Consider the following 15,460-nt stretch of genomic DNA (forward strand, 5'->3'; position numbering starts at 1 on the left):
ACCTTACTATTTTGGTGCAGCACATCAAAAGCTTTTACCAGGTAAGGGAGCGTGGAATCGAGCGGCCAACTCAGACAGGAAAGCCTGAGGCCTGTGAGGCCAGGGCGGCCATCTTGAAATTAGGCCTCATCCCACCTGACTGGTCCTGGAGTTGCAGTTCCCCTGCCGAATCCTCATGTTCTCCACAATTTTTCCTCAATTTTCCAAATTTTTCCACAGCTAGGATTTTGAATCTGTTGACTGCCAGCCTTTGACAGGCCGAGGCTCGACGATGCCCTTGTTCCTCGGGCCTTTCCCCAGCGCTCCCCCTTCATAAGGTTCACCTCAGCCAGAATTCTGCTGCTCTCAACACCTATACTCACTCCCACATCCTGTTGCCGCCAATGCCGCTTGCACTCACCGACCCACACTCCTTCACAATGATGTCTTCATTTTAAAATTTGAGCCATGTCAATAAATCACTCCTCCCTATCTCTGTAACTTCCTCCAACCCCTACACCCCTCCCTATCCGTGTAACCTCCTCCAGCCCCTACACCCCCTCCCTATCTCTGTATCCTCCTCCAGCCCCTACACCCCTCCCTATCTCTGTAACCTCCTCCAGCCCCTACACCCCTCCCTATCTCTGTAACCTCCTCCAGCCCCTACACCCCTCCCTATCTCTGTAACCTCCTCCAGCCCCTACACCCCTCCCTATCTCTAACCTCCTCCAGCCCTATATCCCCTCCCTATCTCTGTAACTTCCTCCAGCCCCAACACCCCTCCCTATCTCTGTAACCTCCTCCAGTCCCTACACCCCTCCCTATCTCTGAAACCTCCTCCAGCCCCTACAGCCCTCCCTATCTCTAACCTCCTCCAGCCCCTACATCCCTTCCCTATCTCTGTAATCTCCTCCAGCCCCTACACCCCTCCCTATCTCTGTAACATCCTCCAGCCCCTACACTCTTCCCTATCCCTAACCTCCTCAAGTCCCTGCACCCCTCCCTATGTCTGTATCCTGCTCCAGCCCCTACAACCCTCCCTATCTTTAACCTCCTCCAGCCCCTACACCCCTCCCTATCTCTGTAACCTCCTCGAGTCCCTCACCGCCTCTCTATCTCTATAACCTCCTCCAGTCCCTCACCGCCTCCCTCTCTCTGTAACCTCCTCCAGCCCCTACACCCCTCCCTATCTCTGCAACCTCCTCCAGTCGCCACAACCCTCCCTATCTCTGTCACATCTTCCAGCCCCTCCACCCCTCCCTATCTCTGTAATATCCTCCAGCCCCTCCATCCCCTCCCTATCTCTGTAACCTCCTCCAGCCCCTAACCCCTCCCATCTCTGTAACCTCCTCCAGCCCTTACACCCCCTCCCTATCTCTGTAACCTGCTCCAGCCCCGACAAACCCTCCCTATCTCTTTAATCTCCTCCTGCCCCTACACTCCTCCCTATCTCTGTAACCTCCTCCAGCCCCGACGAACCCCTTCCTATCTCTGTAACCTCCTCCAGCTCCTACACCCCTTCCTATCTCTGTAACCTCCTCCAGCCCCTACACCTCCCTATCTCTGTAACCTCCTCCAGCCCCTACACCTCCCTATCTCTGTAACCTCCTCCAGCCCCTACACCCCTCCCTATCTCTGTAACCTCCTCCAGCCCCTACAAACCCTCCATAACTCTGTAACCTCCAACAGCCCCTACACCTCCCTATCTCTGTAACTCCCTCTAACCCCTGCAGCCCTCCCTATCTCTGTAACCTCTTCCGGGCCCTGCAACCCTCCCAAGGGTGGCATGGTGGCACAGTGGGTTAGCACTGCTGCCTCACAGCACCAGGGACCCGGGTTCGATTCCCGGCTCGGGTCACTGTCTGTGTGGAGTCTGCACGTTCTCCCCATGTCTGCGTGGGTTTCCTCCGGGTGCTCCGGTTTCCTCCCACAGTCCAAAAGACGTGCTGGTTAGGGTGCTAAATTCTCCCTCAGTGTTACCCGAACAGGAGTGTGGGCGGCAAGGGGATTTTCACAGTAACTTCATTGCAGTGTTAATGTAAGCCGACTTGCGACACTATCAAATAAACTTAAACTTCTGCACCCTCTCCTTTCCTTCTCTATGAACGGTATGCTTTGTCTGTATAGCACGCAAGAAACAATACTTTTCACTGTATCCCAGTACATGTGACAATAAATCAAATCAAACTTGTGATGGAGACAGTGGTCGGTATTTTACGGACCTGCTCGGGCGAGGCTCGTAAAATCACGTCTGAGGCCAACAGAGAATTCTGTTCTGCCAGCCTCGCCCGCCCCAGAATCGGAGCGGGCATGCTGGAAAAATTCCGGCCTGTCTCTGCAGAACATTGTCAAGCAGTCCGGAAGACGTGCAGGTTAGGGTGCTAAATTTTCCCTCAGCGTTACCCGAACAGGCGCCGGAGTGTGGGCGACTAGGGGGATTTTCACAGTAACTTCATTGCAGTGTTGATGCAAGCCTACGCATAGTGCTAATCAATAAATAAACTTTAAAGTTGTACGCTAAAACAGAAGCAGACGTACGCTGGAAATCTGAGATTAATACAGAACATGCTGCATAAACTCAGCAGGTCTGGCAGCATCTGTCGGGAGAGAAACAGGCGGGTGACATACGGACTCGGAACGTTGACTCTGTTTCCCCCAGAGCGACAGCACGGTGGCACAGTGGGTCAGCGCCACTGCCTCACGGCGCCAGGGACCCGGCTTCGATTCCCGGCTTGGGTCACCGTCTGTGCGGAGTTTGCACATTCTCCCCGTGTCTGCGTGGGTTTCCTCCGGTTTCCTCCCACAGTCCGAAAGACCGTGCTGGTTAGGGTGCTAAATTCTCCCTCAGTGTAACCCGAACAGGAGTGTGGGCGACTGGGGGATTCTCACAGTAACTTCATTGCGGTGTTAATGTAAGCCGACTTGTGACACTAATAACTTTAAACCAACTCAGGCAGTGAATTCCAGACACCCACCAACTCTCTGGGTGCAAAAACATTTTCTCATGTTCCTTCTAATCCTCCTACCAATCACCTCAAATCTATTTCCCTTCCCGTCGCCATGGTAAATGAGCCTCAGCTAAGGGGAAACAAGTCTTTCCCTGTCTGCTCTGTCAATGATGTGGAGATGCCGGCGTTGGACTGGGGTGAACACAGTAAGAAGTCTCACAACACCAGGTTAAAGTCCAACAGGTTTATTTGGTAGCAAATACCATAAGCTTTCGGAGCGCTGCTCCTTCGTCAGATGGAGTGGTCTCTGTTCTCAAACAGGGCACAGACACAGAAATCAAATTACAGAATACTGATTAGAATGCAAATCTCTACAGCCAGCCAGGTCTTAAATGTACAGACAATGTGGGTGGAGGGAGCATTCAACACAGGTTAAAGAGATGTGTATTGTCTCCAGACAGAACAGCTTGTGAAATTGTGCAAGTCCAGGAGTCAAGCTGTGGGGGTTACTGATAATGTGACATAAATCCAACATCCCGGTTTAGACCGTCCTCATGTGTGCGGAACTTGGCTATCAGTTTCTGCTCAGTGACTCTGCGCTGTCGTGTGTCGTGAAGGCTGTCTTGGAGAACGCTTACCTGAAGATCCAAGGCTGAATGCCCGTGACTGCTGAAGTGCTCCCCCACAGGAAGAGAACAGTCTTGCCTGGTGATTGTCGAGCGGTGTTCATTCATCCGTTGTCGTAGCGTCTGCATGGTTTCCCCAATGTACCATGCCTCGGGACATCCTTTCTTGCAGCGTATCAGGTAGACAACGTTGGCCGAGTTGCAAGAGTATGTACCGTGTACCTGGTGGATGGTGTTCTCACGTGAGATGATGGCATCCGTGTTGATGATCCGGCACGTCTTGCAGAGGTTGCTGTGGCAGGGTTGTGCGGTGTCGTGGTCACTGTTCTCCTGAAGGCTGGGTAGTTTGATGCGGACAATGGTCTGTTTGAGGTTGCGTGGTTGTTTGAAGGCAAGAAGTGGGGGTGTGGGGATGGCCTTGGCGAGATGTTCGTCTTCATCAATGACATGTTGAAGGCTCCGGAGGAGATGCCGTAGCTTCTCCGCTCCGGGGAAGTACTGGACCTGGTGTTGTGAGACTTCTTACTGTGCTCTGTCAATGCCCTTCATAATTTTGTGCACCTCCCTCAGCCTCCTCTGCCCCAACCTCATCCTGTCCATACTCTCATAGAATTCATAGAATTCATAGAAACCCTACAGTACAGAAAGAGGCCATTCGGCCCATCGAGTCTGCACCGACCACAATCCCACCCAGGCCCTACCCCCATATATTTACCCACTAATCCCTCTAACCTATGCATCCCAGGACACTAAGGGGCAATTTGTGGAATGGCCAATCCACCTAACCCGCACATCTTTGGACTGTGGGAGGAAACCGGAGCACCCGGAGGAAACCCACGCAGACACGAGGAGAATGTGCAAACTCCACACAGACAGTGACCCGAGCCGGGAATCGAACCCAGGACCCTGGAGCTGTGAAGCAGCAGTGCTAACCACTGTGCTACCGTGCCGCCCCGAGAGTCCTCCTCAGAGTCGTAATTTACTTTTAAGTTTATTTATTAGTGTCAGGGGGATTAGCGGGGTAAATAGGTGGGATTACAGAGATAGGAGCCTGGGTGGGATTGTGGTCGTTGCAGACCCGAAGGTCGATGGGGATTCTATGAGTCAGATATACCTCTGATTTTAAAAAAAACGGGTTAAAGGGATATGGGGGAACAGGTGAGGAGGTGGATTTGAGACCACGAGGTGGAGATGCCGGCGTTGGACTCGGGTGGGCACAGAGTAAGACGTCTCACAACACCTGTTGGACTTTAACCTGGTGTGAGATTCTATGATCATAGAATCGCAGAATCCTACGGCGCAGAAGGAGGCCATTCAGCCCATCGAGTCTGCACCGACCACAATCCCACCCAGATCCTATCCCCGTAACCCCATACATTTACCCTAGCTCGTCCCCTTGACACGAAGGGGCAATTTAGCATGGCCAATCCACCTAACCTGCACATCTTTGGACACTAAGGGGCAATTTAGCATGGCCTATGCACCTAACCAGCACATCTTTGGACACTAAGGGGCAATTTAGCATGGCCAATCCACCCAACCTGCACATCTTTGGACACTAAGGGGCAATTTAGCATGGCCTATGCACCTAACCAGCACATCTTTGGACACTAAGGGGCAATTTAGCATGGCCAATCCACCCAACCTGCACATCTTTGGACATTAAGGGACAATTTAACATGGCCAATCCACCTAACCTGCACATCTTTGGACACTAAGGAGCAATTTAGCATGGCCAATCCACCTAACCCTCACATCTTTGGACACTAAGGGGCAAGTTAGCATGGCCAATCCACCCAACCTGCACATCTTTGGACACTAAGGGGCAATTTAGCATGGCCAATCCACCCAACCTGCACATCTTTGGACAGTAAGGGACAATTTAGCATGGCCAATCCACCTAACCTGCACATCTTTGGACACTAAGGGGCAATTTAGCATGGCCAATCCACCTAACCTGCACATCTTTGGACATTAAGGGACAATTTAACATGGCCAATCCACCTAACCTGCACATCTTTGGACACTAAAGGGCAATTTAGCATGGCCAATCCCCTAACCTGCACATCTTTGGACACTAAGGGGCAATTTAGCATGGCCAATCCACCTAACCTGAACATCTTTGGACACTAAGGGGCAATTTAGCATGGCCAATCCACCTAACCCTCACATCTTCGGACACTAAGGGGCAATTTAGCATGGCCAATCCACCTAACCCGCACATCTTTGGACACTAAGGGGCAATTTAGCATGGCCAATCCACCTAACCTGTACATCTTTGGACACTAAGGGGCAATTTAGCATGGCCAATCCACCTAACCTGCACATCTTTGGACACTAAGGGGCAATTTAGCATGGCCAATCCACCCAACCTGCACATCTTTGGACATTAAGGGACAATTTAACATGGCCAATCCACCTAACCTGCACATCTTTGGACACTAAAGGGCAATTTAGCATGGCCAATCCCCTAACCTGCACATCTTTGGACACCAAGGGGCAATTTAGCACGGCCAATCCACCTAACCTGTACATCTTTGGACACGAAGGGGCAATTTAGCATGGCCAATCCACCTAACCTTGACATCTTTGGACACCAAGGGGCAATTTAGCATGGCCAATCCCCTAACCTGCATATCTTTGGACACTAAGGGGCAATTTAGCATGGCCAATCCACCTAACCTGTACATCTTTGGACACGAAGGGGCAATTTAGCATGGCCAATCCACCTAACCTTGACATCTTTGGACACTAAGGGACAATTTAGCATGGCCAATCCCCCTAACCCGCACATCTTTGGACACTAAGGATCAATTTAGCATGGCCAATCCACCTAACCTGCACATCTTTGGACTGTGGGAGGAAGCCTGAGCACCCGGAGGAAACCCACGCAGACACAAGGAGAACGTGCAAACTCCACACAGACAGTGGCCCAAGCCGGGAATCGAACCCGGGTCCCTGGCGCTGTGAAGCAGCAGTGCTAACCACTGTGCCACCCTGCTCTCCGCCCATGATACTGATAAATGGCGGAGCAGGCTCAAAGGGCTGAATGGCCTATATCTGCTTCTAATTCCTCTATCAGTGCCTGGCACTTGTGTGGGCCGGGTGTGACCTGCCACTTGTCAGCCTGAGCCTGGATATTGTACAGGTCTTGCTGCATTGGGACACAGGCTGGTTTCAGTCCCTGAGGAGCGGTGAACAGTGGGTGAACATTGTACACTCAGCGTTGCTGTGCTTGAGGTGATGGACTCTGAGGTGGTGCTTTTTGATCTGATTTGATTTATTATTGTCACGTGTATTAACATACAGTGAAAAGTATCATTTCTTGCGCGCTATACAGACAAAGCATACCGTTCATAGAGAAGGAAAGGAGAGGGTGCAGAATGTAGTGTTACAATCACAGCTAGGGTGTAGAGAAAGATCAACTTAATGCGAGGTAGGTCCATTCAAAAGTCTGTCGGCAGCAGGGAAGAAGCTGTTCTTGAGTCAGTCGGTACGTAACCTCAGACTTTTGTATCTTTTTCCCGATGGAAGAAGGTGGAAGAGAGAATGTCCGGGGTGCGTGGGGGTCCTTGATTATGCTGGCTGCTTTTCCCCGAGGCAGCGGGAAGTGTAGACGGAGTCAATGGATGGGAGGCTGGTTTGCGTGATGGATTGGGCTACATTCATGACCTTTTGTAGTTCCTTGCGGTCTTGGGCAGATCAGAAGCCCGTACCAAGCTGTGATACAACCAGAAAGAATGCTTTCTATGGTGCATCTGTAAAAGTTGGTGAGAGTCGTAGCGGACATGCCAAATTTCCTTAGTCTCCTGAGAAAGTAGAGGCTTTGGTGGGGCTTTCTTAACGATAGTGTCGGCATGGGGGGACCAGGACAGGTTGTTGGTGATCTGGACACCTAAAAACCTGAAGCTCTCGACTCTTTCTACATCGTCCCCGTTGATGTAGACAGGGGCATGTTCTCCTTTACGCTTCCTGAAGTCGATGACAATCTCCTTCGTTTTGTTGACATTGAGGGAGAGATTATTGTTGCCGCACCAGTTCACCAGATTCTCTATCTCATTCCTGTACTCTGTCTCGTCATTGTTTGAGATCCGACCCACTACGGTGGTGTCGTCAGCAAACTTGAAAATCGAGTTGGAGGGGAATTTGGCCGCACAGTCACAGGTGTATAAGGAGTATAGTAGGGGGCTGAGAACACAGCCTTGTGGGGCACCGGTGTTGAGGATGATTGTGGAGGAGGTGTGGTTGCCTATCCTTACTGATTGTGGTTTGTGGGTGAGGAAGTTCAGGATCCAGTCGCAGAGGGAGGAGCCGAGGCCCAGGCCACGGAGGTTGGAGATGAGTTTTGTGGGAATAATAGTGTTGAAGGCTGAGCTGTAGTCAATAAATAGGAGTCTGACATAGGTGTCCTTGTTATCTAGGTGTTCCAGGGTTGAGTGCAGGGCCAGGGAGATGGCGTCTGCTGTGGACCTGTTGTGGCAGTAGGCGAACTGTAGTGGATCCAGGTAGTCCGGTAGGCTGGAACTGATTCGTGCCGGGACTAACCTTTCGAAGCACTTCATAATGATGGATGTCAGAGCCACCGGCCGATAGTCATTAAGGCACGCTGCTTGGTTTCTCTTAGATACCGGGATGATGGTCCTTGAAGCAGATAGGGACCTCAGATTTTTGTAAAGAGAGGTTGAAGATATCTGTGAATACTCCCGCCAGCTGATCCGTGCAGGATCATAGAAGAAATCATAGAAACCCTACAGTGCAGAAGGAGGCCATTCGGCCCATCGAGTCTGCACCGACCACAATCCCACCCAGGCCCTACCCCCACACATATTTTACCCGCTAATCCCTCTAACCTACACATCCCAGGACTCTAAGGGGCGATTTTTTAACCTGGCCAATCAACCTAACCCGCACATCTTTGGACCGTGGGAGGAAACCGGAGCACCCGGAGGAAACCCACGCAGACACGGGGAGAATGTGCAAACTCCACACAGACGGTGACCCGAGCCGGGAATCGAACCCGGGACCCTGGAGCTGTGAAGCAGCAGCGCTAACCCACTGTGCTACCGTGCCGCCCTAAATCTGAGTACTCGTCCGGATACCCCTATCCGGGCCACTCGCTCTCCGTGGGCCGACCTTCGAGAAAACTGCTCTGACATCTGCAATGGGTGACCCCCAGATACAGGTTCATCCAGGGTGGAGGGCGCGCTCTCGCTGACCTCTCGCTCAAAGCGGGCGTAGAATGCATTGCGCTCGTCAGGGAGAAGGTGCGTCGGAGCCGGAGATTTTACACGCCTTCATCTTGTGATGAGGACAAAGGCAATAAATAGCAGGCTGACATAGGTGTCCTTGTTATCAAGGTTTGCAATGATGTAGGCTGTGGTTAATGCCGATGGGGGGGGGGAGGGGGGGTGGTGAGTCTGAGGAATGTAGGGGGGGGGGGAACGCCTGCGGAACTGAGGAGCACCTCTGGTGGGCTATTGCCTTAGAGTAACGTTGTCAGAATCCTGACTCACGCTTCCGCTGAAATTAGGATATTAAACGGATGGCGTTCCTGTTTGCGGTCAGTCCCTCCCTCCCTCTGTCCCTCCCTCCCCTCCCCCCTCCCCCCCACATCGAGTGCAGCCTCTAACCTCAGCGACTAACAGCCTCCTGTTATTTTTGGTTCTGGTTTCAGAGTTGTTGCAGCCGGCGTTGACACGTCATGGCCCCTCGCTTCCTGACAATTGCCCACTTCCCCTCCTCTCTCTCCGTGGAGGAGTCATTACACGATTCATTTCCCCCCTCTCCCGCCCCGCCCCCCCCCCCCCGCCACTCCAAGACCCACCCAGACCCCCCCCCCGCCCAGCACTGCCAGGCTACCAGTGGCCCCTCTACAGAGCAACACCCAGGCTGGGATGGCTCGAACTGGCGCAGTCGGGGGAAAAGGAGGCAGCACGGTGGACACAGTGGGTTAGCGCTGCTGCCTCACAGCGCCGGGGAGCTGGGTTCAATTCCCGGCTTGGGTCACTGTCTGTGTGGAGTCTGCACGTTCTCCCCGTGTCTGCGTGGGTTTCCTCCGGGTGCTCCGGTTTCCTCCCCCAGTCCGAAAGATGTGTAGCTTAGGTTGATTGGCCGTGCTAAATTGCCCCTTAATGTCCCAAAGATGTGCAGGTTAGGTGTGTTGGCCATGCTAAATTGCCCCTTCGTGTCCAAAGATGTGCAGGTTAGGTGGATTGGCCATGCTAAATTGTCCCTTAGTGTTCAAAGATGTGTAGGTTAGGTGGATTGGCCGTGCTAAATTGCCCCTTCGTGTCCAAAGATGTGCAGGTTAGGTGGATTGGCCATGCTAAATTGCCCCTTCGTGTCCAAAGATGTGCAGGTTAGGTGGATTGGCCATGCTAAATTGCCCCTTCGTGTCTAAAGATGTGCAGGTTAGGTGGATTGGCCATGCTAAATTGTCCCTTAGTGTTCAAAGATGTGTAGGTTAGGTGGATTGGCCGTGCTAAATTGCCCCTTAATGTCCCAAAGATGTGTAGGTTGGGTGGATTGGCCATGCTAAATTGTCCCTTAGTGTTCAAAGATGTGTAGGTTAGGTGGATTGGCCGTGCTAAATTGCCCCTTAATGTCCCAAAGATGTGCAGGTTAGGTGGATTGGCCATGCTAAATTGTCCCTTAGTGTTCAAAGATGTGCAGGTTAGGTGGATTGGCCATGCTAAATTGCCCCTTAGTGTTCAAAGATGTGCGGGTTAGGAGAATTGGCCGTGCTAAATTGCCCCTAGTATCAGGGGATTAGCAGGATAAATGTGTGGAATTACGGGAATAGGGCCTGGGTGGGATTGTGGTCAAGGCAGATTCGATGGGCTGAATGGCCTCCTTCTATACCGTAGGGATTCTATGATTCTGAGGATGTTGCAATTTGACTGTGGGAGGCATCACCTGCAAACTAAATTTCTAAAAGTTTATTTATTAGTATCACAAGTAGGCTTACATTAACACTGCAATGAAGCTACTGTGAAAATCCCCTAGTCGCCACACTCCGGCGCCTGTTCGGGTTACACTGAGGGAGAATTTAGCACCCTAACCAGCATGCCTTTCGGACTGTGGGAGGAAACCGGAGCATCCGGAGGAAACCCACGCAGACACGGGGAGAACGTGCAGACTCCACACAGACAGTGACCCAAGCCGGGAATCGAACCCGGGTCCCTGGCGCTGTGAGGCAGTAGTCCTAACCCACTGTGCCATCCTAAATCTGGGGAAATCCCTCCATGCCCTCCCCCTGTCAATACCCCATCCACCCCTCATAGAATCATGGCACGGTGGCACAGTGGTTAGCACTGGAGCGTAGGAGGCTGAGGGGTGATCTTATAGAGGTCTATAAAATAATGAGAGGCATAGACAAGGTAGATAGTCAATATCTTTTCCCAAAGGTCGGGGAGTCTAAAACTAGAGGGCATAGGTTTAAGGTGAGAGGGGAGAGATACAAAAGTGTCCAGAGGGGCAATTTTTTCACACAGAGGGTGGTGAGTGTCTGGAACAAGCTGCCAGAGGTAGTAGTAGAGGCGGGTACAATTTTGTCTTTTAAAAAGCATTTACATGTGTAAGATGGGTATAGAGGGATATGGGCCAAATGCGGGCAATTGGGACGAGCTTAGTGGTTTAAAATCTGGGCGGCCTGGACAAGTTGGGCCGAAGGGCCTGTTTCCATGCTGTAAACCTCGAGGACTCCATCTATAAACCTCTGCCCCTCACCTTGAACCCGTGTCCCCTCGTGACTGACCCTTCAACTCAGGGGAACATCTGCTCCCTATCCACCCTGTCCAGGCCCCTCATAATCTTGAACACCTTGATCAGGTCACCCCTCAGTCCAACAAAAATAACCCAAGTCTACCCAACCTCTGTGTATAACGTAAATGTCCCACCCCAGGCAGCATCCTGGTGAATCTCCCCTGTACCCCCTCCAGTGCGATCACATCCACCCTTCTCTCGGACAGTTTAATACCCACCTTTTCTCTCCTTCTCCCCCCCCTCAACAGGAAGACCTTCAGCAGCTCGTCCTGATGCCCCTGCCCAACGTACAGCTCCTGGGCCGGGACCCCCTCAGTGGTAAGTGACGGAGCCTTCCTCCGCAACGCCCTCCTCTGCTTGCCCCTGGCTACACCATTCCCCGTCCCTCCCCGCGGGGAGGCTGTGCCCCTCAGCCGGCTATTTGACTGTGCCAGGCAGCGCCAGCCTACTCCGTCCCTGCAGCCCCAACCCAAGGAGTCCTGAGTCCGACTCTCCCAGCCCACAGGCTCTGCCTGACCCAGCAAAACTATAGGGGGTTAGGGGGGCACGTTGGGGGGAGGGGGGGGGGCATGTTGGAGGGCGGGGGGTGGGGGGGCAGGGGGGGAGGGGGCGCACCTCTAACGTACACTTTATACCCTGTTTCAGGGCAAATACATCAATCTCTGTCCCCCATCTCGCGGTGCACTACAGTACAGGGCTGCCTGTACCTCATTCTCTCATTGTCTGGTTCACTTGCTTTCTGTCTCTGTCTCTCTCTCTCTCTCTGTCTCTCTCTCTGTCTCTCTCTCTGTCTCTCTCTCTCTGTCTCTCTCTCTCTGTCTCTCTCTCTCTCTCACTCTGTCTCTCTCTCTCTGTCTCTCTCTCTGTCTCTCTCTCTCTCTCTACCTCTCTCTCTCTATCTCTCTCTCTCTATCTGTCTCTCTCTATCTCTCTCTCTCTATCTCTCTGTCTCTCTCTCTCTCTATCTCTCTCTCTGTCTCTCTCTCTCTGTCTCTCTCTCTGTCTCTCTCTCTGTCTCTCTCTACCTCTCTCTCTCTGTCTCTCTCTCTCTGTCTCTCTCTATCTCTCTCTCTGTCTCTCTCTCTGTGTCTCTCTCTGTCTCTCTCTCTCTGTCTCTCTCTCACTCTGTCTCTCTCTCTCTGTCTCTCTCTCTGTCTCTCTCTCTCTCTTACCTCTCTCTCTCTATCTCTCTCTCTGTCTCTCTCTATCACTCTCTCTCTATCTCTCTGTCTCTCTCTATCTCCCTCTCTCTATCTCTCTCTCTGTCTCTCTCTCTCTACCTCTCTATCTCTCTCTCTCTATCTCTCTCTCTGTCTCTCTCTCTCTCTCTCTCTTTCTCTCTGTGTCTCTCTCTCTCTCTGTCTCTCTCTGTCTCTCTCTCTCTCTCTGTGTCTCTCTCTCTGTGTGTCTCTCTCTCTCTGTCTCTCTCTCTGTCTCTCTCTCTCTCTCTGTCTCTCTATCTCTCTCTCTCTCTCTCTGTCTCTCTCTCTCTATCTCTCACTCTCTATCTCTCTCTATCTCGCTCTCTCTGTATTGAGCTAAACGATGGTTATCTCTGTTGATGTTACAGATGAAGGTTTGCAGGAGTTGGAGAAGTTGTTGCTGTTGTTATTGGGCTGTGCGGTTCAGGTAGGTCTGACGTCCCATCGCAGGAGACTGTCACCAGCGGGTGAGTGACCAATCCCAGACCAGCAAGTGAGTGACCTATCCCAGACCAGCGAGTGAGTGACCTATCCCAGACCAGCGAGTGAGTGACCTATCCCAGACCAGCGAGTGAGTGACCAATCCCAGACCAGCGAGTGAGTGACCTATCCCAGACCAGCGAGTGAGTGACCAATCCCAGACCAGCGAGTGAGTGACCTATCCCAGACCAACGAGTGAGTGACCAATCCCAGACCAGAGCAAGTCCCACATTCTCCCCCACTCCCCGTGGGAGCGAGTCCCACATTCTCCCCCACTCCCCTGTGTGGGAGCGAGTCCCACATTCTCCCCACTCCCCCGTGGGAGCGAATCCCACATTCTCCCCCACTCCCCTGTGTGGGGAGCGAGTCCCACATTCTCCCCCACTCCCCCGTGGGAGCGAGTCCCACATTCTCCCCCACTCCCCGTGGGAGCGAGTCCCACATTCTCCCCCACTCCCCGTGGGAGCGAGTCCCACATTCTCCCCCACTCCCCGTGGGAGCGAGTCCCACATTCACCCCACTCCCCGTGGGAACGAGTCCCACATTCTCCCCACTCCCCGTGGAGCAAGTCCCACATTCACCCCCACTCCCCGTGGGAGCGAGTCCCACATTCTCCCCCACTCCCCGTGGGAGAGTCCCACATTCTCCCCCGCTCCCCGTGGGAGTGAGTCCCACATTCTCCCCCACTCCCCGTGGGAGCGAGTCCCACATTCACCCCCACTCCCCGCGGGAGCGAGTCCCACATTCTCCCCCACTCCCCGCGGGAGCGAGTCCCACATTCTCCCCCACTCCCCGTGGGAGTGAGTCCCACATTCTCCCCCCACTCCCCGTGGGAGCGAGTCCCACATTCTCCCCCGCTCGAGTGAGTCCCACATTCTCCCCCGCTCGAGTGAGTCCCACATTCTCCCCCATTCCCCGTGGGAGGAAGTCCCCACATTCTCCCCCACTCCCCGTGGGAGCGAGTCCCACATTCTCCCCCACTCCCCGCGGGAGCGAGTCCCACATTCTCCCCACTCCCCGCGGGAGCGAGTCCCACATTCTCCCCCACTCCCCGCGGGAGCGAGTCCCACATTCTCCCCCACTCCCCGCGGGAGCGAGTCCCACATTCTCCCCCACTCCCCGCGGGAGCGAGTCCCACATTCTCCCCCACTCCCCGCGGGAGCGAGTCCCACATTCACCCCCACTCCCCGCGGGAGCGAGTCCCACATTCTCCCCCACTCCCCGCGGAGCGAGTCCCACATTCTCCCCCACTCCCCGTGGGAGTGAGTCCCACATTCTCCCCCACTCCCCGTGGGAGCGAGTCCCACATTCTCCCCCGCTCGAGTGAGTCCCACATTCTCCCCCGCTCGAGTGAGTCCCACATTCTCCCCATTCCCCGTGGGAGGAAGTCCCACATTCTCCCCCACTCCCCGCGGGAGCGAGTCCCACATTCTCCCCCACTCCCCGTGGGAGCGAGTCCCACATTCTCCCCCACTCTCTGGGTGAAGATATTTCTCCTGAACCCCCCAGTGGATTTATCAGTGACTATCTGATATTGGTGACCCCCTAGTTCTGGTCTCCCCCAGACAAGTGGAAACATCTCCACATCGACCCTTTCGAAACCTCCTCCTTTATTGTAAATTCCTCGATCAGGTCACCCCCTCCGCCTTCACTGTTCTCGAGAAAAGGGCCCCGGTCTGTTCACTCCTTCATGATGGGTTTGAAACCTCTCAGTTCTGGTATCGTTCCAGTAAAGTCTTTCTGCAACTTCTCCAGTCACTCTGTATCCTGTGCAGTGCTGATTTAACATGGGTTTGCTGTGTACAGACCTCTCCCTTCCCACACCTACACGTCACAGGAAATGAGTTGGGGTAAAGTTTGCAGTTTAAGTTTGAAGTTTATTTATTTGTGTAACGGGTAAGGCTGACATTAACGCCGCAATGTAATTGCTGTGAAAATCCCCTAGTCACCACACTCCGCCGCCTGTTTGGCTAACACTGAGGGAGAATCTAGCACCCTAACCAGCACGTCTTTCGGACTGTGGGAGGAAACCGGAGCACCCGGAGGAAACCCACGCAGACACGAGGAGAACGTGCAGACTCCGCACAGACAGTGACCCGAGCTGGGAATCGAACCCGGGTCCCTGGCGCTGTGAGGCAGCAGCGCTAACCCACTGTGCCACCGTGCTGCCCCGGGTCCCTGGCGCTGTGAGGCAGCAGCGCTAACCCCCTGGGCTGCCATGCACATGGAGTGCATGTTACCCCCCCCCACCCCCTCCCCTCCCCCCCTGCGTCCCTCGACTGTCACCGTGACAATTAAGGCTCTTTGTCACGCGTTTCAGTTCCAGTTCTGCCTTTGTCCTCTGAGAAGTGTCACACCCATGTTTTTAAAGAACTCCAGACCCCTGACAACTCGCTCTGTGTCACAAAACATTCTCCCCAACCACCATCACCTCCCCCCCCCCCCCCCCCCCCCCCGCCCC

The 15,460-nt window shown here is 53.6% G+C and overlaps 1 protein-coding gene across 1 annotated transcript in view; it reads left to right on the plus strand.

Annotated features, from left to right (window-relative positions):
• LOC144489621 (protein Daple-like) overlaps window positions 1-12,946 on the plus strand; it is a gene marked incomplete at its 3' end in the record, with an annotated part of 20,211 nt that extends 7,265 nt beyond the window's left edge. The window contains exons 3-5 of the mRNA XM_078207476.1: window positions 1-41; window positions 11,566-11,635; window positions 12,888-12,946. The exon at window positions 1-41 is cut by the window's left edge and continues 68 nt beyond it. Coding sequence (XP_078063602.1) covers window positions 1-41; window positions 11,566-11,635; window positions 12,888-12,946 — 170 coding nt within the window. The remainder of the gene's footprint in view (window positions 42-11,565; window positions 11,636-12,887) is intronic.
• Window positions 12,947-15,460: the final 2,514 nt, after the last annotated feature.

Source organism: Mustelus asterias, unplaced genomic scaffold (genome assembly GCF_964213995.1).
Source record: "Mustelus asterias unplaced genomic scaffold, sMusAst1.hap1.1 HAP1_SCAFFOLD_2361, whole genome shotgun sequence".
NCBI classification, from domain to species: domain Eukaryota; kingdom Metazoa; phylum Chordata; class Chondrichthyes; order Carcharhiniformes; family Triakidae; genus Mustelus; species Mustelus asterias.